Source organism: Nothoprocta perdicaria, unplaced genomic scaffold, assembly GCF_003342845.1.
Source record: "Nothoprocta perdicaria isolate Ctin4 unplaced genomic scaffold, notPer1 scaffold_96, whole genome shotgun sequence".
Lineage (NCBI taxonomy): Eukaryota > Metazoa > Chordata > Aves > Tinamiformes > Tinamidae > Nothoprocta > Nothoprocta perdicaria.
The window spans coordinates 347,977-372,758 of record NW_020456265.1 but is presented as its reverse complement, the minus strand read 5'-3'; the positions used below and the strand labels follow the sequence as shown (position 1 = coordinate 372,758).

The window sequence follows — 24,782 nt, the reverse complement described above, 5'->3', positions numbered from 1 at the left end:
TGGAAAATATAAACTTTTTAAAAGTCATACAAACAGTTATATTACAGCCACCTCTTCAAAATCAAACATTCAATTTAGCCATTATAAAGTACAACAGTATTGTGTTATCCTTATTGACATAGTAAGAGAATAGACAGAATCTTAAAATTGAAATAGTCTTAGCCTCCATTGAAAGCAACTGAAAGGAACACAGTCCTATTCAATAAGGGCAGTAACAGTGCAAGAGCCTTTATAATTTTTATATATATAGATAGATATAGATATATACTAAAACAAAAACAATAACAACAAAACCATAAATGCTTCCCAGGAATAAACATGAAGGTTGTTTCATGATTTAAAAAAACCCAAGAAACAAAAACCTTTTTCATGTTTCTTGATTACTGTTTATATGTGTTACTGCTCATGAATACCATCACAGATGAAAGGGGGGTATTCTGCCTTTGCCAGTTCTCTTCTCATTCCTGCTGGCTTCAGAGAAAAAAAAAAAAAAAAACCCATGCAATTGGCTGAGGAGATACTGTCACCACTTCAACATTTTCTCTCATGACCATTTCTTCCAGAAGTTTTTGCATGAGTATTAGAGCATACAAGTGGCGTAAGAATCACAGTAAAACCGATTTAAAAAGAGAACTCTCCTATTTTGTCTTTAATAAAAGATGTCTAAGCTTTAAGACAAACAAGTTGCATTTGAACATTTTCAGCTTTAGCTCACTCCAAAGTCACTTAAACCATAGATRAGAAAACATGTCTCCTCCTACTTCTGTCTCAAGTAATTCAGAATTTGGGAAGCTCGGGCATTCCTATGCAGCATGGTGCGCTCTGATGGGAAGGTTAATTTCTGAGACCAATCTCACCACCATCCCAGCCAACCCTGAAAGTCTCCAGATTATGTTTAACACYGCAAAAATTTCTGTTTGGAAAACATGTAGCAAATCCTTCCTGGGCATTTCTAAGCGTGGCAGAACTTCTGCTCAACACTGGGCTTTCTTGGAAAAATGACTTTAGGTGTTGGAAAGTGGTATTTCGAGGCAAAGCAGAGGTGCTTAGAAATACTGCCTAGTTTGGTATATGTTGTCCCAATGTGCTCTCTCCAATGGGCCACCAGGATGACTTCCCATTCCACCAGCTGCTACTGCCTCAGAAGAAAGTTGGGAACAGCCCATAGGTAGCATGTGGAAACAGACTATGTTGAGCCCACGTACAGGTTTGCATTTGCACTGTTGAAAAAGCATTGCTGTGTTTAATGGGAAATACAGGGGTACAACTGGACATCCTGCTTTATATAAAAGCAGATACTTAGGCGTAGGAAACAACAACAACCAGCAGCAGGGGCAGAATACAAACAAGCATGGGGTTCCCAACACKGAAGAGGCTGAAATATCCTTGGCACATTCCATGAATTTGTTTATGCTGCAAGACTATGTATGGATAATGTTCTTGAATGAGAACAACTGCCTGCAACTTCCAGAAACTTCAAAGGAAGCTGGAGCTCATGAATTCTCACGATAAAGCCCTTAAAGGTCTTTCCTTTTTTGGTAGTACAACACAACATTACAAATATGGACAAAATTTTCATCTACTAGTTATTCTTCTGTCTCATTAATGCAACATACAACATTGTTAATAGCAAGGAAACAATACTGTAGTTTACAATAACACTATTGAGGTTTGTTCTGAGAAGGAAATCAAGGAAGGTATTTTTCTTTCTTCAAACATATTCCACTGCTTCAGATTTTGGAGGAGGAAATGATGGCAAGTATTAATGCTTATTTAAGATCCAAAGTCAATCGAAAGCTTCTGTAGAAAAGTATTAAGATCCCTAATAATAAAAATATTTGCAAATTTAATTACAAATACATTTTAAAAGCAAAATCCTTAATTAAGTACACTGGGTTAGTCAGTATCGACATTATTCCTTTAAGAGGAAGTTAAGAGAACCCACTGCATCTGTGGGAACATCTAAACATACAGAGTATATACAGTTATTGATAGGGTGATGTCAAATGTATAAAGCAAAGAGGCAGTATTTACAATTTGGAACCTACACTAAGGTTATAATGGAAGTCTGCTAATACCTTAAAGTATTAAGTACTGCTGATTTCATGCATTTGTTCCACAACTTGTCCTAAAATTTCATCTACTACATCAATATCATAATTTACTTGCTGCAAGTCTAGATCAGGCATGATTGTAGTCAAAAGTTGTCCAACATTCACTCGAAGGGAACGGAGTTTCAGGCTGCAAAGAAATCATTAGGTATGTTTAGATAATAGATAATGTTCAAATACAGAATAATTTAAAGCTATTTGCAAAGTTAGATTTATCTTCCAAACTGGAAAAGCTTACATAAGTTAACAAGTTAACAAGAGTGATGCAGCTACTGTGAGTTAATTTCAAGAGCCACCATTTTTTTCACAGCTGAGCCTCTCAGGTTTTAATTCTGAATGTTTATAAATCCCTAATTTCAAACAAATACTGAGCTAAACTGAATTCTCCTTTCCTCAACAGAAATTATAAATATTTTTTTAAGCCTTCTAATTAAGTTAGTAGAGAAGCATTGGCCTTTATCCTTCACCACTTTTTTTGTTTGTTTAATATTAACAACATTAAACACTGGTGCTTTTATACRTTTAGAAGCACAACTCACACCACCTGTGGGGAACAAAAGAAGAGAAAAAAGAACCAGCAAAAAYGCAGGAGAGTCTGTCCAAAAAGCTCCAAAAGAGCAAGTGAGGTAGGAGTTACAGTTTAGGGAAATTACTATTTCTCTCTTTTTTTTTTTGCTTTCTTCTCTGGTTCCTCTGCTCTGTCCTCTTCCTGGGACTGACTACCCTCCTTGTGAACACTTTTTTCCCCCATCACATTTAAGCAGAGTCTCTGCTGTGCTCATGAGTCAGGCTCCATCTCTCCCAGCCCGCTAGGCAGCTGAAGCAGCTTCTTCAGCCTYGGCTTCTTAGGGCTATTTCCCACAGCTTCCCGTTTTACACTGTGTGAACCAGCCCYTCTCCCCCTTGGTGCTCCATCCTCTACGCTTGCTGCCATAGGCCAACGTCTTCCTCGTATCAGGAAGCCCCAAACGGGGCACACTGCCCCATATTTGGTCTCACGCGGGCCTAGCAGAGGGGAAGAGTCACTTCCTTAAAACGTGCCGAGACAGCGCAGCACGCAGCGAGCCCTGGCCCCGCAGCGGGCGCTACGGACTCACATTGAACTCCCAAAGCACAAGCCCTCTTCTGCAGAGCTGCTCTCCCCGGGCAGCCTCCAGCCTGCACAGGTGCTAGGGGCACTTCCAACCACGGCACAGAACTTTGCATTTCCTTTAGTTTCCGTGAGTTTTCTGTCAGCTCAGTTCTGCAGCTTGCCTCAACAGCCGCTCTTCCCTCCAGCRCACCAAGAGCTCCTTCCAATCTGGTGCCATCATGAAGTTGCTGAGCTCCCCTTACCCCATCATCTAGATCAATAGAGGTATTAGCCAGCACTGGCTCCAATACTGGCCCTGACAGATGTCACTAATACCTGGCTGCCAGCTGGACTTTGTTACTCATCAGAGCCACTTCTGCTCTGAAGTTCAGCCAGTTTTCCAGCCCACCTATTGAAACCCTAACTCATATACTTGGCTATAGGGATCCACTATGGTGGACCATGCTGAAGGCTTTGTTAAAAGTGAAGGTGTCTCCTCATCCACAAGGTCTGTCATCTCGTGCAGAAGGCAGACAGGCTGCAGAGACACAATTTGTCCTTAGTGAATCCATGCAGGTTGTTCCTAGGCACTGTGCCATCCATCATGTGGCTGGATCCTTCAAGGGCATTTGCTCCRTGGTCTTCCCAGGGCCTGAGGTTACACTGAGCACCTTCTAAGATCTTCCATTCTGCTCTTCTTGAACATGTTGCCTTTTCCTAGGCACTAGGATCTGAATTGTTTACCACGACCTTTAATGTGTCATTGCACAGCCAATTTTGATACTAACTTGGCCAGCAGCCTCTCACGCATCTCATCTGGTCCCAAGGACTTGGGCATGTTTCAGTGTGTTTAAATGCTCCCTAAACTCAGTCTTCCTACAGGTAATACTTCAGTCCCTCAGGTACTACTAGACCTGTGAGACCAGAGGGCAAMTACTACCAGTAAAAAATAGAGTACTCAAGTCATTTCTGTGTCTTTTGTCTTTATGCCTCCTGCCCAATAAACAGCARGGCCACATTTTTCTTACTTTCTCTTTTGCTTCTGCTGTGCCAGTTTTAACTCCAGCTGACCTCTGGCTTTCATCTCCATCCTACATACCTAGGCAGCGTCTTGATATTTTGCCCGAGCTGTTCACGCTGCTTCCATCTCACACGTGAACTTCCGTGGGTTTGGTACTTCTATTCACCAGGAGCAACAAGCTCCCAGTGTGTAAGTTTAAACATTTCTTCTAAAATTTACTCTGAACACAACCCTTCTTTCAAAAGGATTGCTCAGCAATCAGAAGTGCTTAGAGTAAAGGTTGTATCAGTTATAAAAAGCAAAAGTTTTTCAGCAGAGGACTAGTTGTCAAGCAAGAAGAGTAGAATGCAAAAGCRAAGTTCATCTACACAGAATAAGCTRATGATCACCCTCTCTTCTTCTTTCCTCTCTCCCTGTTCTGCAGGTCACATCCAAAAATCATCAGATAACATTTCTGATATTCTAAAAAATGCCACTGTGGTATTCGATTATGTAACGGCCAATCCAGATTGCACAGATGGATTTTAAGTCAATTTATAAAAAGATGAAATGATTGATTTTGAGTTGCGGGGTCATAAAAGGCAATAGAAAATAATTCCAAGCACCACATTTTATTTTGTAATCACACATGACCTTTGTCAAGGTTTTTCAGATACAATCAGCCAGCCAYAATCTTGCTTGAAATAGTCTAGAAAGAACAAAAGGGATACCTTTCTCCATCAGAAAAATTTACTGAGTCTTCTACATTACTGGTTGTAGAATCATTTGCATGTGCAACCGCTTGGGGAATTGAAGCTTTTAACTGAGCGACTTCTGCTTTGAGCTCTTCACACTGACAGGCAAGTTGATTTTTTTCCACTTCAAGTAGTTCAACCTAGAAAGCAAATCAAAATAAYTAGTTTTATGCTTATTAATTTTAATTAATTTTTATTAATTACATAGTAATTAAAATAACTGCAACAAGAATTTAAAGCATTTAAATTAACAAAATGAACAAGTTTGACATACTATTTTATTTAAGACATGGCAACACAGTCAAACTGCTTTAAAATAACTAGTTGTCAGCTGGACCACCATATGTGCTCACCCTCATCCTGAATCAGTTCAATCTGCCTCAGGGCGCCTAATTTCTATCTAYGGAAGCAAAACAAAAGTTCCTAGGTGAATTCAATAATCCCTCTCCCTTTTAGGTGCAGGGATTAGGTAATAGACCAAGTTTTATCATGTGATGCATCACGTATTATTAGGACTGCCATATAACATTCATATAAAAAGAGAAACATACCTCACTTTTATATCTGTCTCTCTCAATGCTGCATTTGTCCAGTTGCCTGAAAACATCATCCAGCTGCACAGCAATTTCATCTACCTCATTCTTATTTTCACCTTCAGCACAGTTGGTGCACTCAGTTTTCAGGGTCTGCAGAGTACTGCATTGCTCCTTTAGTTTTGCTATTTCTTCTAAGGCCTGTTCATAGAGAACGGTCACGTCACCCAGACTTCTCTCATGAACGTTCTCTTCTACGAATGGAGAGATCGTCTCAGTTGACTGATGGCACATTTCTTTTTTCACATACTTATTATTCATTTCTAATATCGTCTGTTCCAGGGACTCCACTCGACTGGTTAACACTTCGCACTTGTTTTGGTATGTTTCTTTTTCCTCTTTTACTAAGTTCAGTTGATTTTTCAGTTCACTCAGGGCATTTTCGACATCTGCAGGTGCCTCAGCAGCATCTTGCACRTTCTGCAGTTTTGTCTCCATTTCTGACCTGGGCACTGGAATAGCCACATCGTCTTCAGCCTCTTCCTTTTTAACGACTACTTTGGGGAGCTCAGTCTGTGTCGCTGAAGTTGACTGTTCACTCTTCGACTCTGAAGTGGTTGCACTACAAGGTTCTCCACCGCTGCTCTCCTCTTCCTGCTTCCCTTCCCGATCCAAATTAATACATTCCGTTTTTATGACGGGAACATCAGAATCTGCTGAAGGCTTTGGAGTACTACTCTCCTCTAAAATGATGACATCTTCATCATCGTCATCATCATCAGTGTGGCTGTTGAATGTTTTGTCAGTTAACCGAGGTGTCTTTGAAGTCACAGATGCCGAACAATCCTGTGACCTTCGCTTAAGACTGAGGAGAAAAATATTAAACTGATTATTGTTCTCGTTCAAGTACAACTCATTTACTTTAAACTATGTTTATTTGCTTCTGTCATCATTACTGAGCAACTAGAAAGGGATGCCTCTCGCGTAATATCTTAAGATTGGTTGTCAGAATAAATACCTGTCCTGYAAAAACAGTGGCTGACATCCACACAGTAGATTTTTTTCCTCAACACAGACACTGAGTCTCTTTCAAAATAATGTGCTAAGTAACATGTGCTAAGTTTACCTGTAATAGAGGTCAAGGAAAACAAGGTACAGAGTGAAGGTAACAGCCTCCTCCTAAACTTGGACAAACCCATTAGATTCTCTTGGCAGTACACAGTATTCTTGCTACATTCACTTCAGCATTTCACAAGGTTTTTTAGAAACCATTAGTTGCTGTGCTCCTACACTATCAAAAATGACATTTCTATTATTGCAGCTACAGCCTAAAGATAGGCCTACAGTTAACAAGGTACTTTTCATTAGTAAATTATTAATTCTAGAGATAAACAGGAGTCTAGTTTCTGTAAGTTTACTAACCTGCTATCAGACTCTGTTGACGATACTGATCTATTTGAAATAAACAGAGGTCTTTTGATAGAAGCATTTGATGTTTCTGGCAAAACTGATCTTGGAACAGCTTCCTTTCCACTCACAGCTGAGAACGTTTTAAAGTCTTTACTTGAAGAAACAGGAGTTTTTAAAAACATTTCATTACAGAGCTGTAAGACAAAATGGGAAATGGAAAAAAGAGAGATAATAGGAAACAGTTCAGAACAAATTTAAATAGCTCTGCCAACTATCTGAAAAATATATATATATATAAACACACACAGAGACTTTTCAGCTGTATATTGTTTTTTGGAGAGTCCTTACAATCTCATTCTTGAACTTCCAGCTCAACTTTATTTTTCCACCCAAATAAAAAAGGACTTGTTGCAAATCCCAGTCTTAGTAGCTTGTCACTAAGAGGACTACTAATGTGTGTCAGTGTTTTCTCTGATACATCCTTTCCACAATGACTTTGACACAGGCCAAAACTTCATACAAGTTAACGGATGACRACAACTTTTGTACCATGATTACTGACTTCTGGCAAGTTTCTCAGAGACTCAGAGCACTGCACCCCAGCAGCACACACCTCCCCACACCACATACAGTGTCACTGTTATGGGAAAGCAGCTCTTTAATTTTACAAGCCTTTCTCCAGAACTAGATACCACATAGAACCTGGGGAGGAGCTTTCCTTGAGCTGTTCTGTATCTCTATGTCTGTCCAAAATAAGGAATAACCCATTTCTGTCACAGCTGCTCAGACCTAAATGCTTGTCCAAAATGACCACTTCTTACTTTTAGAGATGACCTTTCTACTTATCTATAAAATCAACGGCAGAGAAATAAATGCAAATGAAGTAAATAGATTAAAACATCATGTGCCAAACTTTTTTTCCAGAAACCTTGTAATCTGATGTGAACAATTGACTTTGAAAGCAGCTTAAGCTATATTACACTTAGGAAATTTGATTCCAAATTAGAGTCAACATATCCTCTGAACTAAACCACTCTGACTTGCATCTGTATTTCAGGAGAATCTGTGGGCCTCCTTGTAAAACAAGCTCTCAAAGTACAGCTACTACAAACTTCTTAGCCATTTTTCTTTCTATTTAAGGCTAATTTTATATCTTTCTCTACAAGAATTTCACCTTTAGTAATTAGATGTGATGTAACAAGAAAAAAAATAAACAGTGTGTCATGTAACAAGAAAAAAAGAAAGCGTCATGTAAAAACAAACAAACAAAAAAAAACAACAAAAAACAAACCACAGTGACAGACACTTTTTCTAGTACTATTTTGACTCCTATGAGAGCTTTTGTCCTTTACATTTTTTCCCTGCAGGAGGCATCTGTCACCATCAGGCAGCAAAGATATGTGGTCTTTGGTTCACTAGCAGTGAGCATGACCACATGACTAGCTGTCAAAACAGTCTGTGGATCAAGTCACTTGACCGTGAGCTGAAGAAAACTGTACCTCAGTCTGGGCTGCTTGAATAAACTGCCTAGTCACATTCATGAGAGTTACCTGGTGGCTGTACTCCAGTCGTCTCTTCAGTTTTTCCCTGTCTCTGCACAGTAGCAAGAAAAAGAAAAGTTAAATTCAAAATACAAAGTACTCACAAAAATCTAACCAACCCTTCAACTTGCCTAGACATACAAAAATTACAGAATAACTGAGGTTAGAAGGAACCTTTGGAGCTCTTCTAGTTCAAKYCCTCTGCACAAGCAGAGTCATTTGCTGCACATGGCAAAGAATCACACCCAGGCAGGATTTGAGTCCTACAGACAAGGAGACTCTGTAGCCTCTGGGCAACCTGTTCCAGTGCTCTGTAACTCTAATAGGACAGATTCCTTACTGAAAATTTCCACACATAAGAAGGTATAGCTTAAGGTCAGCTTAACTACAGAAACAGACTTAGATTCATTTAAAAAAATGTAATAAAAATGTACTAATAAGTGAACCAATATTTAGGTCTAAGTGTCCAAATTAGTTCTAGTTACGTTAGTTAAGGATCATCTTACTCATACAAACGCCTGAAGATATTCAGCGTTTTCCACGTTGACCTTGAAAATTCACATTTCCTAGGCAAGGGCTCCAAACAGCTCTGGTAACTTGCTTCTCTGTAGCATCCAAAACCATYCTCATATCCCTTACAGGTCTGTAATACTACCTGTCTCAGAACTGCACCCGAACATCTACTTACTAGCTACTAAATGAGAGAGTTCTTTTTAGGTATGACTCTTCCAATACTGATTTAGAAAAGCAAAATAATGAGTTAGAGATAAACTTGAAAAATCTCTGGAATGTCAACACACTAATAACAGGAAAAAAAAAAATCCTATTCATCTGCTCCCTGCTATGATCAGATTAGGATTTTAGGACATTATTTTGGGACTAGATATTCCCAGAATGATTGCAACCCTTTTGAAAGGAAAGGGTGGTTAATTTTCAGGTTCACTTTCCAGCAYAGACACACAACACTCAAGTACTTACTTCTTTTTGTAAGTTTTTTCATACGTAGGATGTATTACGTCATCATCTTCAGGTTCTTCTGGCACATTACAATTCCTGATTTGAAGAAAAAATAACAAGAGAAGAGCACAACAGATGTGTTTGCTTCAAGTGATTACAAATTTTAAAAAAAAAAATAATAATCAAGATTTATATATTTATCCAAATTTAATTTTACCGGAATTGTGGGTCGGGATTCAGAGAGCAGTACCACTTATCTGGCAAATGCTCTATTCCATCCGGGAGCTTCCGCCATTTCAGACATCCATCACACTGCACCCAGGTCTGGTCAGGCTGCTTTCTGTAATAAAAAAAAAAAATACCATAACTTTGACTTGAAAAGCTTATTCTCATGATCTGGTGTAGAAGAGCAGTAACTATATAAGGTTCCTCCATTAAAAGTGATACTTACTGTATCTCCTCTACAGGCAATGCTAAGGGATATTCTTCATTTTTCTTTGTTTTCATTTCGTTCCAGTAATCATTAAGTTTTTCTCCTAGTGCTGCTATTGTAAGTCTAGAAAAGTGAAAAAAAAGTATATATACATATACACTTGCACAATAGCATGCTTTTTGCTTTAAAAAAAACCCTAAAAGGCCGACATTGTTGGAAGCCACATTTTTTTCAAACAGATACTAGAACAGGACCCATCACCGCAGCGAASTGGCTGTGTAACCAGAACCTGTTTCTGCAGGTTCATCTGCACCCACCTTGCCGCTCCAGCTAGTGTTTGTGCAGTGAACAGGCAGCCTGGCCTATAAAGCCTTAACCTAGATCTCCTCCCAGCCCAGGCCATGAATTCTGGTGCCAGAACAAGAAAGTGAAACAAGGACAAAAACAAAGAGCAAAGCAAGGACTGCAGCATTTCTCTTCTGGAGAGAGGAAAGGGGCAGGTTAGCTTAAACTAATCATGAAACTACTGTTGAAGTTTCATGTTTCTGTATTGGGCTGGGAAGATATCTTTTTTGAAATCCTGCAATGTTCGTTCTACAAAGACCTTTGAAGGAAAAGATCTTTCAAGTATAGTATTTCTGCGCCCACATTGCAAGTGTTTTTAGAAAGAAACAAATAAAGCATTCAGTGCTCACTGTGCCAGCCTGTGGGAACCCCACACCAAGGCTGGATAACACAAATCTCTACAGAGTCTCTCCGGACTCTGCAGCATTCCTCATTCCTCCCTTTTGCCAGGGGAATCCTTATGCAGCCATGTAGAAAACASCTTAGGGAACACTTTAATTAAAATAAATACATAAATAACACAACAAGAATTATTTTCTAGTTAAACTGACTCCCTGATCTGCTTTGCTGCTTTCTGAATCACAGCTCAGACAGCAGCATGGAGGCAGAAACATCCGTGCTACTTAAGCCTGGCACTACGACAGCAGCTACGCCTGCCAAAAAAGGGCCACCAGCTGCAGGGCAGAACATACAGTCTGGAGAAGCAGAGAGTTCTCCTGCCAAAGTTTACCCTACCTGTGTCTGCAATTCCATACCCAACATTTACAYGTGCACACTGAAAATAAAGCGCAGGGAAAACAGAGAATAGCCTCCTTGTTGTCATGAGGCAAGGGACACGTAACACAGCGAGGAACTACTCGCACAGTCTGCACCCAGATTCTCTCTAAGCAGGTCTTACATCTCCATTTGAATCGCTCAGGTAACTCGCTCACTCTAGCCTTTCATTCCCCTAAAAATCTCTCCTTAATACCAGCACAACCCCTCTTGCAGCAGGGGAGCAAGAACAAGCTACCAGACTGAGATTCACCAGGGTTGAAAATAATTTTCCCTGATTATTTTTCAAGTCAGGTTAAATCTTCCGTCTTGTCCACTGTAACTACACAAAATCCTAGATACTAATTTTAGGAATGTTGCAAATATGCGAGAGAGTGGCAACTCCAAGTTAGAGATCGTGACTGAAAGCAAGCTCTGCCCCAAATCCCAGCTGCTCTGAGCTTGTCTAATATTTTAAATGCTGGATCAGGTAACAGACGACTTCAGGACAGTCAAGCTCAGTTAGTGTTAGTGGAGACACTGAAAAAAGGCTTCCAAAGTACCCATTATAAGAGCTCAGATTAACAAAAAAAAATATGAAAAAAAGGTGGGATTCATCTCTACAAATTGTAAACATCTGCCACATAAGTCCATAACATAAGTCCACATCTCATCAAGTTATCACACGTTCATTCTGCAGCTGGGGARGGGCAGAAAGAAGCTGGCTGTTTTTAAGGCACCTGCTTTAGAGGGACACGTTATCCCCTGGACTTCTCTGACTGCACAACGAAACGAGTGCAGGCACAAACATCCCACCCCAGATRTGGATGCGGGGTGTGGGGCGTGCAGATGAATGACAGAACGTTAAGCATCAGCRACTACTACTTACAAAACAAAGAAAAACCCAAGAAAACTAAAAATCTTTACAGTCAGGGTTTCACAGTGAAAAACATYATTCAATGCAAATTCTACATAAAATACACATTCACCTGTACTCATTTGTGTAATCAAAATCTTGTTTGTTATGAGTTGGCTTCAGGAAGTTGCATTCGATAATCCCGACTACACCAACGCCCATGTTGTTTGCCTGTAAGAAAATGTATTAGTAGAGAATTTTTTTTTAACTGTAAGAGTTTGTCAGAAGCRATTATAAACTATATATACTAAGTAGAAGGAAAACTGGACTATGATTTATSTCCAAGGAGACTCACAAGGAAATCCTCCAAAATTAAAACAAGCAAATGAAGCAAAGAGTCTTATTTTTGCTCTAAAAGATACACTTGTGCCTGTATTTTATGCATTCAACTTGGTATCAAAAAGTAAGCAACTCTATACAATTTAACAACTTTCAGTTGTCACACAAACTAGATGAAAGTTTTATGAAAGCACCCTAAATTTTTTCTTAAAATTATCATGTGAATGAAAATTTTTTACATATACAAGCATTTTTTGCAGCTTTAAATTCCTACCTTTAACTGACAGCCAACTCTTTCATAAGCTTTGATGAGTCTGTTTTTATGGTACATCATTATTCCATAGTGGTCTTTGTTTTTGCAGTTAAATCCAAAAGTAATTCTTACTGTTTTAGCCTGTTTTTAGACGTTAAGGAAAAAACTGATTAATCATAGGCAATACAAAAGAATTATTTACTATGACCTGGGTCTTAGAACAGTTTTTATACTGAGATGATTCCTTTCCTCATTAAAGGCCAATAAATAAAGAGAAATAAAACAGAATAACTGCAACATACCAGTAAAATCCAGACAGCTTACATACAAAGACCCGTCACTCCATTTAGAGAAAACTAATGCACGTATCAAAAAGGATACATTCAGAAATTTTGGTCTATATATATCGCGCTCAATGAAGGCRAGGCTTTTGGAAACCAGCTGTGTTCTCACTTTTTGTCCTCGAAGAATAATCTGCATTCTTGGCTTCAAATACAAAATACTGCAGTAAGCCTACAAAAATACACAGAAAATTCTATTATTCAAACAAATAAGGTATGAATAGTTTACAACACAGATGTATAAGCAAGACAAGCTCAAGTTCTGATTAAAATTTTGTAAAGCCTTTCCCTATTGAGGGCTTAAAAATTCCAAGACACACCTTGAAACAAGAAACAAAAGCAAAAGCRTTAGCTTTTTTGGCTGCACTGTCAACCTATGCAATCTTCTTATGATCGTGGCAAATATTCTATAAATTTTAGCTTGTATTTCATTTATCATCATATTTATAGCTGCTGATATCTGAAATATATTTATGGCTCCGATGAATCTTAGGATAACTGCCAGTTTTAGCTCAGCTAGAGCACTACTTTCAGTATCATCCAGAAAGAGTTCACGACACCTAGTCGTTCAGAGGAGGCTGCTTACAAAGGAAGCCCTCAGTGATCATGAGGGCTCATGCTTATAAAGGAAGCCCTCAGTGAGCACAGTCATCTTAAAAAGTGGCTGACAGACACGTCCAAGACTTTTCTCTGTGCAGATATTCAAAGTAACTGCCTCCAATTCCTTGCCCTCTTTCTAAAATCTAGAAAGAACATTTTAAAACAGACTGCTTTTTGGCGGGTAAAGAACCAGGTGAAGATAACACCAGTACTATGTGCATTTATGCCTGTACTACAATGGAGTGTCCACTTTGCTTTACCACTGTGCACACACCTGTTAATTTTTGAAGTTAACCACTGCATTTCCATCTTGCTCCATAGAGGATAGCAATGTCTACATTTAACAGCAAAAGTTATTTGCAAGACCTTATTAAGAAAAAAGAAAGTCCACATACATGTACTAATTTTCTCCTGGAGGAACATGAAAAGTTTATGCGAGTTTACAAACATAGTCTACTCCCAGTTTTCATTAAATGTTGACATATTTCCCTGACATGAAAAYTCTACCCTCCAGTTTCCTGTCTTTAACCATATTTCTGTCATATAATATATTATACTAAAAAACAAAACCAAATACACTCCAGCTTCATTAAAAAAAGAAAAAAAGAAGAAAAAGGTATACGTACTCGTAATGAATAGTCGCTTTCTGGAACAACCTGGTCCATTCTCTCTTGTTTTTTATAGCCTCTTTTTCCCGTTTCATCCAAGTCTTCTGGAATTCTGATGTCGTATTTATCTTTGTCAAAATCAAACTCCGTTTTTTCATTTTTATCTCTAAGAAGTAAAGTTTTTTTAGAAGTCAGTTATAAAACTAACTCTAGAAAGATTTGAGGAGCCCAAAGGACATCAAAGATACTGGAGAAAGGAAATTCCTTTGATTTACACACTGTTTTTCCTCACAGATATTCTAAAATTCAGATCAACCTGTTCATCAGATTCTTTTGGATATCCCAGAAATACAGGAGAAGTGACAGCAGATAAGACATTCATAAATTCTATCTGAATTCTAAATAGGTCACAGCTCCTTAATAAAAGGGGTCAGTATCATCTTTAAAGGCTCGATGGCCTAAGGTGAACACRCTCCTTCTGCGGGCAATGGTCCTTAACATGGCAAATTATTATTTTAAGATTCTTACTGCTGCAAAAGTCATGCAGATGACAATTTTATAACCGAGCAATATGTCACAAAYTCTGACTGCACTGCTCACTGGAGATACATGTATTTTATTTTAAAAAGTCAGCTGCAGCCCCTCCGCCTGGCACACACTTTGCAGTACACCAGCGACGACTTCGCACCATATTCAGGTATATAACATTTGGCACAAATATTCCAGAAACAGTTACTAAAGATTTAAATAGTTCTGTTGGGTTTTCAAAAGCAGATTCAATTGCAATGTATTAGAAACAATTCAAAAAAAAAAAAAAAAAAAAAAAACCCACAGCCATCTCCCATAGCTTTCTATGAACACATCAGAACCTCAGTTATCCTGCCCAGTCCAATAATTTCACGCATTTTTCTTTTGCAATACAGAGACACATATTACTACATATTCATTCACTGATATATAAAAAGGTATCTAAAACATATGAATTAGCTTTTGAAGTATAAAAGATACAGTTCTCCTTCTGGAGTAGGTAGGAAGAGGTCAATCAGAATCAGCGATACCCGAGTGTTGATTACACTTTGCTATCTTGTGTTTAAATCCACTAAGGTAAAACTGTTTGATTCGGACCCTTTGATACTGCAAAGAAGGGAGTGAAAGAACCATCAGCCTGGGATGAGTGCAGATTAGAAGTTATCTTCCTAGCAAACCCACTGGGCCCTGAAAGGGTTTAACAAGGTGTTCACGGGAAGGTTTTTAATCTCASAACTGTTAAACTGGAGTAAGCCAAGTCCTGAAGAGCGCCACGAGACACCCCGTTCCCGAGCAGCCAGCTCCATCACCATCAAGGACAGGGCAGGGCTCCCACTCCCTCCTAAGGGTAGGTCCCGCAAGCCGCCCAAGCAGGAGAGGGAAGGGAAGGTGGAATAGAAGGATGGATGAGGACCCACAGTCACCACTGTTGCAGCAACTGCTGCTAAAAAATCCARGTAAACATATATATGTAGTTAAATTTGTTTTATGGCAACCAGTYAAGAAGTTAAATGCTAACTTAGAAAGGACCAGGTGTCTCAAGGGGATAGAGCTGACTTAAGAGTTAAAGTCAGTCACACTTGGTTGTACATACATACATTTTTGTTTGAATTTTGTCCTCAATTTCCACACAGGCCCCAGGTAACTGATTTCATTATTTTCAGTTCATCTRTTTTGATTTTCCTTTTGGTAAAGTGGCAATATCTTAGTATCTTATCAAAGCAAAGACTCTTACATTCTCCTTCCTGCTGCTTTTGGACTGCTTTACCCGAGAGGTTAGCAACCCTTCAAGCCATACTATAGTACTACCAACACGTGAGCTTGCTGCCTGCAGTTGGTAGAATTATTCTACCAAAACCTTGCTAACTTGCATAGCAGAACAGGTGACACAAGACAAATGAGAGACGAGAGGCTGCGCCTCCGCTTACCTTCGAAGATTCCAGATGATAATTCTTGTTCCCCTTTTCCCCATGATAGCATCCAGCTCTGCCAGCAACTTCTCTTCAGTAGAGAACAGAGAATGTGTTAAGATGGCCTTCAGGTTGTTCTTGGCTTCCACCAGGTCACTTATCTGTCGTAAGCATCGTGTTAAAGAGGATAACTGCTAGGGAAGTAAGCCGTCAGGGGACAGATAAACTGCCACAACAGGACCCCCGCACTCCTTACGGGCTCTCCCAGCTCCTGCACACTGAGGAGTTTTAACCAACTTTAGCCTTCTCCTCATCTTACAATATAACTAGAGCATCTGTAAGACTAGACAAGGAGATTTCCTTCAAGGATCTAAATACCCAAGCTTTGCACATARACATTTAACACAGCCAAAAGGATCCAAAAGGATATGTTGGTTGTTGAATGTCACTATGGGAACCATGACGTGTTCTGCCTTTGTGGCTTCGAGGAAGGTCTGGGACAAGAGGCCCACGTTCATCGTTTCTCCATTCTTGGTGAAGACTATGGCGTCCTTCCCAAGGCGCATGGACCCCGATTTAAACCCGTTTCCGTACAGCCCCACGGGAACACGGCCATTCATTACCGATTTCTCACTGAAGCCAAAGCTGAAACRTAAGAAAATATTGGAAGAGGGTAAAACGTCCCATAAAATATAGGGGGGAGGGGGGAAGGCACATGCAAGACTGATATCAAAACAGACTAATGTCTTAGAGAAATTGGTGGCTAATGTACAATTAAACAACGTACAATTAGGCAGATCCCGAGAATTACAACTGTAATATTGCTAAAACTACATCACGACAATTAAAAATTAAAAGTAAATATCACTTAAGTATGGATTAGAAATATCACCTGATAAAATTATGCAATAAGCATTTTTAAAGGATTATAATATTTATTCTTGGGCTTCATAATAAATACTCAGAAGGGGCTCGACAGAAAATTTTCTTTTTTATGTCTTTTTTTTTRCTAGAAAATGCATGATCTACACATTTGCCACTAACAACTAGACATTACACTCAAATTAAACCAGGTAACAAAGCGGAATTTAGCATGCAAGCTATTAATTACATCTTACAGGAAAAGATAACAMGATTCAATTCAAACTTGCTCAGGTTTAGACCTACTGCTTACCTGGAGGTTAAGGAATCCATCTAGTACTAGAAGAACAATTCAACAGCAACTTCTTAGCTAACCAAGGAAACAGAAGCTGCACATACATCAATTCAAACCCTTTAGACTATTCAAAGCATAAAGACAAAATTACCAGTCCATGAACTTTTTTTTTTTAATTCTATTTTCAGTACTCAGAATGGTTTGTACCCAGTATCCCTTCACCTCTGCTGATAAACAAAAATAAACAAACAAACATAAAAAATTAACTCTTCTTAGTTCCTCTAMAGGGCACTGCATAAAGTTTACACAGCACAACCACTGCACAGAAAACTAAATGGGAATGCTAATAGGATAAAGTGAAATCAGGGGAAAAAAAAATACACTGACAAAGCTGTAACAAAGTTGCTAGGTGTGCTAACACCCGCCTGTTACAGTTTGGGGTGATTATCTGCATTTGAAAGTGCTAAAGCGAGTTTATAARCTTAGATTATATAAGAGGAAAAGGAATAAGCTGAGCAGTAACACACACAACTTAAAGCTGGAAGCTTTATAATATGAAAAATAAAAAGTTATCCACCTTAGCATTTTGTGCAGCTTCTCTGAGTTCATACCATTTCCGTTATCGGTGAACGTCAGGCATATATTGTCATTTATCACCGTTTTGTCTATCCATATCTGTTTAGCGCTCACATCAGGATCATAAGCATTATCTAAAAAAAAAAATAAATAAAAACAAAAATAAAAGGAAATAATCAAGAGTGGGATACTAAACTCCTCAAATTYGGCAATTAAATGTGAACGTACTTTAAAATGCTTAATTCTAGTGAAGCTACCACASAGGAAATTTTACGAAGTTATTTCGATCCATATGCAGGAGCACAGGAACTCAGGAACACACAGATAATTAATCTACTCACTTTTGGTCTTGCAACGCTACCATGCAGCTATATGGAATAGCTGTTCCCACCTCTGTTATGATGCTATGCTTGCCCAATATGTTTCCTTGATGCACACRGCAGCTTAACTAGTTCTCTAATCATGAGCTCTCAGTTTCGCATTTGCACAAAAAAAAAACCAGTTACTAGTTAGGGTAACCAGTTACAGGGTGATCAAGCCCAAAACCTGCAGTCATTTTTCTGCTTCTCAATCAGCTACACAACTTAACAGGAGAAAATCTGTGCTGTGAGAGAAAAATTTTGTCTGATTGTCATAGAATATTAGTCAGTTTGGCACAGAAACGAACAAAAAAACCCACAGATTTTAATAAATGTAGTAGAAACTTTAAGTCTCCTCAAATCCTATCCTTTTTATAATTGACAGTCCTGAAGTAAAGCAGTAGGATGAAATAGTTGACTCATAAGCTGGCAAACCTCACCTAAAACCACAAAATTTCTTCAGATCAGGGATTATAGTCATCTACTAGCGAAAGCTGATGTTATGATGACTGCTTCAAAAATGAAAGCAGGAAACAAAACCTACAGGAGTTTCTGCTTTCAATTCCTTACTCCCCCGAGACCGCTGCACTGCTCCCTTTCTCACAGGCACCCAAACATCTCTTCTGACTGCCGTCAGCTGGCGACAGCACAGATCACAGCAAATCACAGATACATCCAGCTGCAAAAATATCCTGCCTGCTAGGAGCCTTCTCAACTGGGGAATGCTGAGCCACTTCGGGTAATCAACCCTGAGAGGCCAAAAAACCAAAGAAACTCAGGCAAACAGACAAACAAAATCTCTCTCTCACACCCACAGCACACATGTTCATCCCAGTCAGTTTTGCAAAACCTGAAATTTTGATTCCATGGAGCCAGGAAGTTTAGAGGGGGAAAAAAATACTGCTGCTCTACTACCACTTCATTTCTGTATTAACAAAGGTTTTCTTTATTATTTTTTTAAACCATTATTTTTAGTTTGCGGAATCAGCTATAGACAGCACAGTAACATATTCTGTAAGTCAGAAATCAAACATCTCTGAAGATAGCCAGTTAACAACCATTCAATAGAAGCAGTAAGACAATAAATAAACTGTAAGAAAAAGCCAGACAAACAGATGACAGAGATGATAAAGACCGGTGCTATTCAGGCACTGAAGGCCATTAAGAGACCACTAAGAGAAGAGACTCAAGCGTAACCTTGAAGATGTTCAATCACAAACTTAGTAACACGCAAGAACAAAATAAGATTTAATAGAAGTTATCAGAGAAAGAGCAAATGAGGATGTTGTGACAGTGTCCAAAACTTACTGTGGGATGTTTCAAGGAAATATCAAGGCGAGGAAAAGGGAGAGGTGAAGGTGGGTGGGAGAGGAAAGGCACGGGACAAGGGAAGGGGGAATAGCATGGGTTGGCAGTGTGCAGGCTGGCTGCATCTTCATCACTATGTTTGCATAGTTGGGTCCTGTGCCTGACTGCTGCATYTTTGCACCTTTTTACAGACCTGCAATTCTGAGAGCAAAGTCTCTACTCCGAACGCGTATCTGCATCGGTTTGCTCAGACAGAGAAAGCCAACTCTGAAAAGAGGAAGCCAGAACAGAACGATCCAAGGTCTGGGCCACACACGGATCAAAACAAAAGCAAAACAAAAGCCACACCCACAGTGGTCTGGACGCAGGTACTGCAGGAATCCAAGCCTTGGCAGAACACCCAAGGCGACAAGCCGCGTACGTGAGGGCACGTGCGTGCCGCGCCAGCGAGCCTGCACCCCCATGGGCCAGCAAGCAAGAACAGCGTCAGCTCTCCCGGGCTGCTCACGTGCTGACAGCTGCTTGTCTTTATCCAAGTGCTTGCAAAGTTACCCTCTTCCAGACTATGTTCGTGGTCAGCTGGGTCTGCATTATTTGTAGAAGTGCTCGCAGATCCTTGGAATTTGCACTTGGACTTAAATGCTGGCTGGACTTGGGAAAAGCAAAAGGCAGGAGGCTTCCATCTGGAGGGCTAGGAGAGGAGGAATTCACTTGGTCCTACAGTTCACTGGATTTAGCAATTCTTATTGAACTCAACCAAAACAAACCACTAAATCCTGGAAAGCCTCCTACAACAGATATCAGGAATTAAATGCTGTTAAAGAATGAAGTCAATATGTTGACTTTATTCTGACTGAAAGACTTAAAACAAAACCAAAACCAAAAAGAGTAAGAAATTGAGTAGCAGCAACAGGATCAACTCCTTCCCTTAGCCAAAAAAAAAAGGCATTATTAAAACACACACAAAAAAGTAATATTACCATCAAGTACTCAAGCAAACTACCGATCCACATACCTATGAGTTCTGCCACTGCACTGAAAGGCCAGGTGTGACTGGTGGAGTTGGTGTGCAAGAACTTTGGACAAAGCTGAAATAAAAGAGAAACAACAACATTAGTTTGTGGTCTTCAACCAACCCAAAGCCAGAAACAGCTCCTTAAACAAAGTAACATTCTATTAAGTTACTTTATACRAAGTCATCAAAAAGCTGTAATTAAATACACTGTTAGGTTCCAGCACACTGATAACTTTTAAAAGGAAAATTACTATAGATGTTTCAAAGTACAGAGCGATAAAGAACTCAAGTCTCTAGTATCACTGTTTCAAACATGGGCTATGCAGTCATATCCACCCAGATGCTTCTTTATCATTACAGAAATAAAAGGAGCTATTGTCACATACTGATGCTAGAGGTCACAGGAAGATATCACAGTCACAGTTAAAAACCTAGCAGCGAAAACACAAGCTCTCAGGTGTTAAAAACATACATCTCAAGCTATGAGTATGAGACTGACTCAGAAAAAGTGGAGGGCACCCAATATACTCAGTGACTTCCAGGCTACAGGCCTGGTTCTTTCTGTCCATATCGATCAAAAATCAGCCATTATTGGCACCTGTCAGATTCTCTCAACTAGTGGCTTGTGCCTTTGGCAAATCATTAGTATGAGYCTGATCACGTGTAACTAGAGGAACGCAGCTACTACTAGGATGAGACGACAACACGCAAAATAAAATACCTATTTATGGGACACATCTTACAGATGCCAGTGACAAAAGCATGCTGAAACTGATATAGATATGTGCATTACCCTAAGTGTATCTATAACTATACTTTTATAGGGCTTTCAATACAAACGTACTGCATATTTAATTAAATCTTGCCAGCACAGTTACGTTGATGGCATAGAGATCGATACACGTGAATACATGGCAATGTTGGAAATAATTCAYGTACAGCGCAGTTTTACTAGAAAACATAATATAATGCATAATATTATACATAAAACCAGAAAACACCTACTCGCACACACAGCCAAACTTCACAGAACAATACTGACAATTGCTGTCGTAGTCACATCTAAACAGAAATAAGGAATCACTCCACGTCTCCAAATTCACTTATCAGAGAAAAGAAATAACATTACAAGCAAATCAAGTGCAGTGGGCAAGGGATCACAGTGAGAGTAAGGCAGAAGCAACCCTAGTTTAGGTCAGTGCAAGTTGTTCAGAAAATGCATCCTCATTCTAAGGTCATCAGACCACAAGGTACAAGCTCAGGTTGCAACTTAATCCCTATATTAATTCACAGAACAAGTCTGACTATACACTATGTTCTTCATTGCTACCCGGTTTTAAGAACTGCAGTTTCACAAAATCTGCTAAACTGAATCTGCCCAAGTCACAATGTTTGCTCCACATTCATAGCAGTTATTTACAAACAATGCAGAATCCAGAAAGAAAAGGATRCCCGGCCAGTTACTGGAAACCACCCCGCCCCAGTCGGTGGCACACGGGTAAGGGGAAGTTTCGTTTTCTTCCCCCACCACACAGCAGCTCAGCAGTCTCAAGATCCTGCCTGTACTGGAGCATTTCTTCCTCTTTAACCCTTCACACTGCTTGCAGTATTTGCTCTTTTCTTTCTAAGCCTGATGACCACGTTTGCAAGAAAATAAATGTGATTTTTTTTTTCCCCTCCATCCAAAATTCTTATTTGATATAGTAYAATATATAACATAGCACTTAATATAGTACCTAAGAAAAAAGGAAATACTGACAGACGTTCAACACCTGCTCAACCCACTGCTAAAACAGGTCTCTGCTGCTAGCTGGGGAAAGGCTTCCCGTGCACAAGAGACAGACTGGGCACTCTGGCCTCACTACCAGCACCACAACTTTAGCCATATGCATTTAGAAAAGAGTCCTGGACGGTAGTTTGGAAAGGCACATAAAGCTGTGAACCTTCCCTGACCGAACGATCGGTGAAGCAAAAATCCCCATTTCCAAAACTRAGGAAAATAAAAAAGAATCCTGGATAAATGTTCTTTTTCCAGGGAAGCCAAGTGCATATGTGCACAGCAAGCAGAGGGTTTCACGCATAACCCAATGTTTCTCCATCCCTCCTCTCATTGCTACAGGCTACTGACTAACTTTGGCAGGAACATCACCTAGAACCTCTTCCATAAACAAACATGGGAATCAGGTTCATCTTTCTGCATCCATGTTTCAAATGATAAGGTTTTGAAAGGGCTGAAAGGTGTTGCACAGGGCTGCCCAAACACAGGAACAGTCACAGGAAACCAGAACTTATCTACTGGAACAGGGGGATTGCAAGAAACTGGTTTGAGGCTCCAATATCTCTCTCAGCAAAAGGCTAATAATCCACACAAAAGTCTTCCTCACGGCACCAGCACCATTCCCTAGCATAAAGGCAGTGAAACAAAGACRCAAAAGAGCACCCAAGGAGGACTGAAAAGCAGCGAAGGGCGACTTCCTAGTCTGCCTCGGAGCACACCCACTTGTTGTCCCCGCGAATGCCTGAGGCCACTGCTGTCCCCAACAAGCTTTAGCCAGCTCACRAATGGCACCGTCTGTGACTGACAGGAGAACAGAATGGCTAAGGTTAAGAGAGGGTTTAAAACAGGSTGAACGACCCCTTTTTAGGGGGCTAGCCTGACTGCAGCCAAGACAATTCAAATCTAGGTGCTTTGCTCACTGGGCCTTGGGTATTTTATCAGCAGGWAGGTTTGGGTTAGCAGCTTCATTTTTCCCTCTAAAGACCAAGCCCAGCAAAACCCCTTTTGAGAGTACAACTAACCTCCCCTTTCCTTCAAACTACTTCTATAGCTTGTATTACAAGATGCAGCAACACTAACAGAAACATCTTCTACACCTGTAACCACCAGTTATTTAAAAATAAAGCAGCCTGTGTCTTATTGCAGGAAGATCCCTCAGSCACTCTCCTCCAGTCGCCTGTTTTTCCGCCTTCCTTCTGCTCCAAGCCCTGCCACAGCCCTCGTCCTTCCACCCTTTCTGTTCCCAGGCCACAGTCTGGCCAGGATTCATTTCCGTGGCAGCGGCGGTGCCAGCTCCCGCGGCGACGATCCCATCTGGCYGCTCGGTTCTTGACGTGCTCCTCTTGCCTCCTCTCCAGTCTCCTTCCCAGTCACGCTAACACTGTTAGGCAACTGCGTAAGGAACCACATCAGGGAGACGATCCAAAYTAAAAATACTTTTTTTTAATCTTACTTTTAACAAGCCTAAGTTCTACGATCTGTCTCATGCACCTGAGCAAAAAAATCTACTCAAGCAACAGAAGCAAACAAATGTTAAGGGTGGGAATTAGCTATCAGGCCTGCTCAAAGTACCTGTGCTGTTCATATATCCTTCTAAGTCTAATGGAAATAGTTTGGTGAAAGGGAATGTATTTCCAGAGAACAGCAGCTGACAGAAAAGACAAGGGCCATGAGTGTTTGCCCTGGAAAGCAGAGTCTAGAGCACTATGGAACATGATCTGTTGGAAGACTCCATCAGCTGCTTCATTCCTTTATTGAAAAAAAACACAAAACAAGCAACAGCTTTGATTGCAAACAGACATTTTTCAATTAYGACAAAACAAACCAAAAACTTGTATCCTAAAAAATAATTCACAAAGTTACCAGCGGCACCTATTTCAGTTTAGCTTTCCCACCTGCAGGAAGTCAGCTTGCCAAAGAGCTCTCCACCAGAGATCAGTTTTAACCACTTCTCCCAATACAYAGTCTCAGAGAAAGCGTGGCGCTAAGGCACCCGAGGACCACAGGGCAAAGACACGGCTTGTGCTCCGCGGGGCAGGACGCTCAGGGGCGAAGCCCGCGGCGCCGCAGCCTGCGCGGGGGCAAGCGGGGCAGCTCTCATCGCTCCCCAGCACACACACCTTCCACTCCAACGCCCGGGAAAGCTCCCAGCTGCCATGGGATCTTTCCCCCATCCCAAGCTTCACAATAAACGGCAGGCTTCGGCGCCAGGCTGCTTCGAGCTATACGTGTCGCCGAGGCTGCTTCGAGCTATACGTGTCGCTTAGAGGCGTGTGCGGCGAGGGCGAGAGGGACCTTTAAACCCAGCCTAGGCTCAATAAACACGGCGGGTTCAGCGGCACCGGGCCCGCGGCTCACGGAGGGCCCCGCGCCCACCCCGCTGCTCGCCGGGCCCACCGGGCATGGAGCCGGCGCGTACCGAAAGCGAAAGGCGGTCGGGCTGCGGCTGCCGCCCGGGCACGCAGGGCCGCGGGCTCCAGGGGCCCCCGCTCCGCCCGCCGCTCCCCCCAGCACCGGCAAGCCCCGCAAGCGCCGCCAGGGCCGCCCCGGGCACAGGCCGCGGCGGGCGGGGGGCTCGCAGCGCGCGCCGCTCCCACACAGCTCCCGTTCTCGCCCCCGGGCCCGGCTCCCGGCCCCGGTCCGCCGCCGCGGCGGGAGGAGGCGCCGCCGCCGCTCACCGCGCTCAGCCGGATGCCGCCCTGGGTTTTCGCCGCCATCTTTTGTGCCGCAGCGAGCGCCGGGGCGGG

At 41.0% G+C, this 24,782-nt stretch overlaps 1 protein-coding gene across 2 annotated transcripts; it reads right to left on the bottom strand.

The window, feature by feature from the left end:
- MORC3 (MORC family CW-type zinc finger 3) lies at positions 1–24,776 on the bottom strand. Of its 2 annotated transcripts, XM_026053010.1 has the most exons (18): positions 24,714–24,776; positions 20,259–20,331; positions 17,578–17,710; positions 16,275–16,489; positions 15,863–16,010; positions 13,926–14,073; positions 12,740–12,871; positions 12,380–12,499; positions 11,900–11,997; positions 9,831–9,935; positions 9,597–9,719; positions 9,401–9,475; positions 8,432–8,474; positions 6,894–7,075; positions 5,490–6,336; positions 4,915–5,078; positions 2,079–2,241; positions 1–1,822 (listed from the first exon to the last, which is right to left on the bottom strand). In XM_026053010.1, exons 1-17 carry the CDS (start codon positions 24,750–24,752, stop codon positions 2,088–2,090), a joined length of 2,799 nt encoding a protein of 932 aa, XP_025908795.1. In that variant the 5' UTR covers positions 24,753–24,776; the 3' UTR covers positions 1–1,822; positions 2,079–2,087. The 2 variants fall into 2 exon arrangements, with proteins under 2 accessions (XP_025908795.1, XP_025908794.1); XM_026053009.1 differs by lacking the exon at positions 1–1,822 and having other exon boundaries at positions 1,853–2,241.
- Positions 24,777–24,782: the final 6 nt, after the last annotated feature.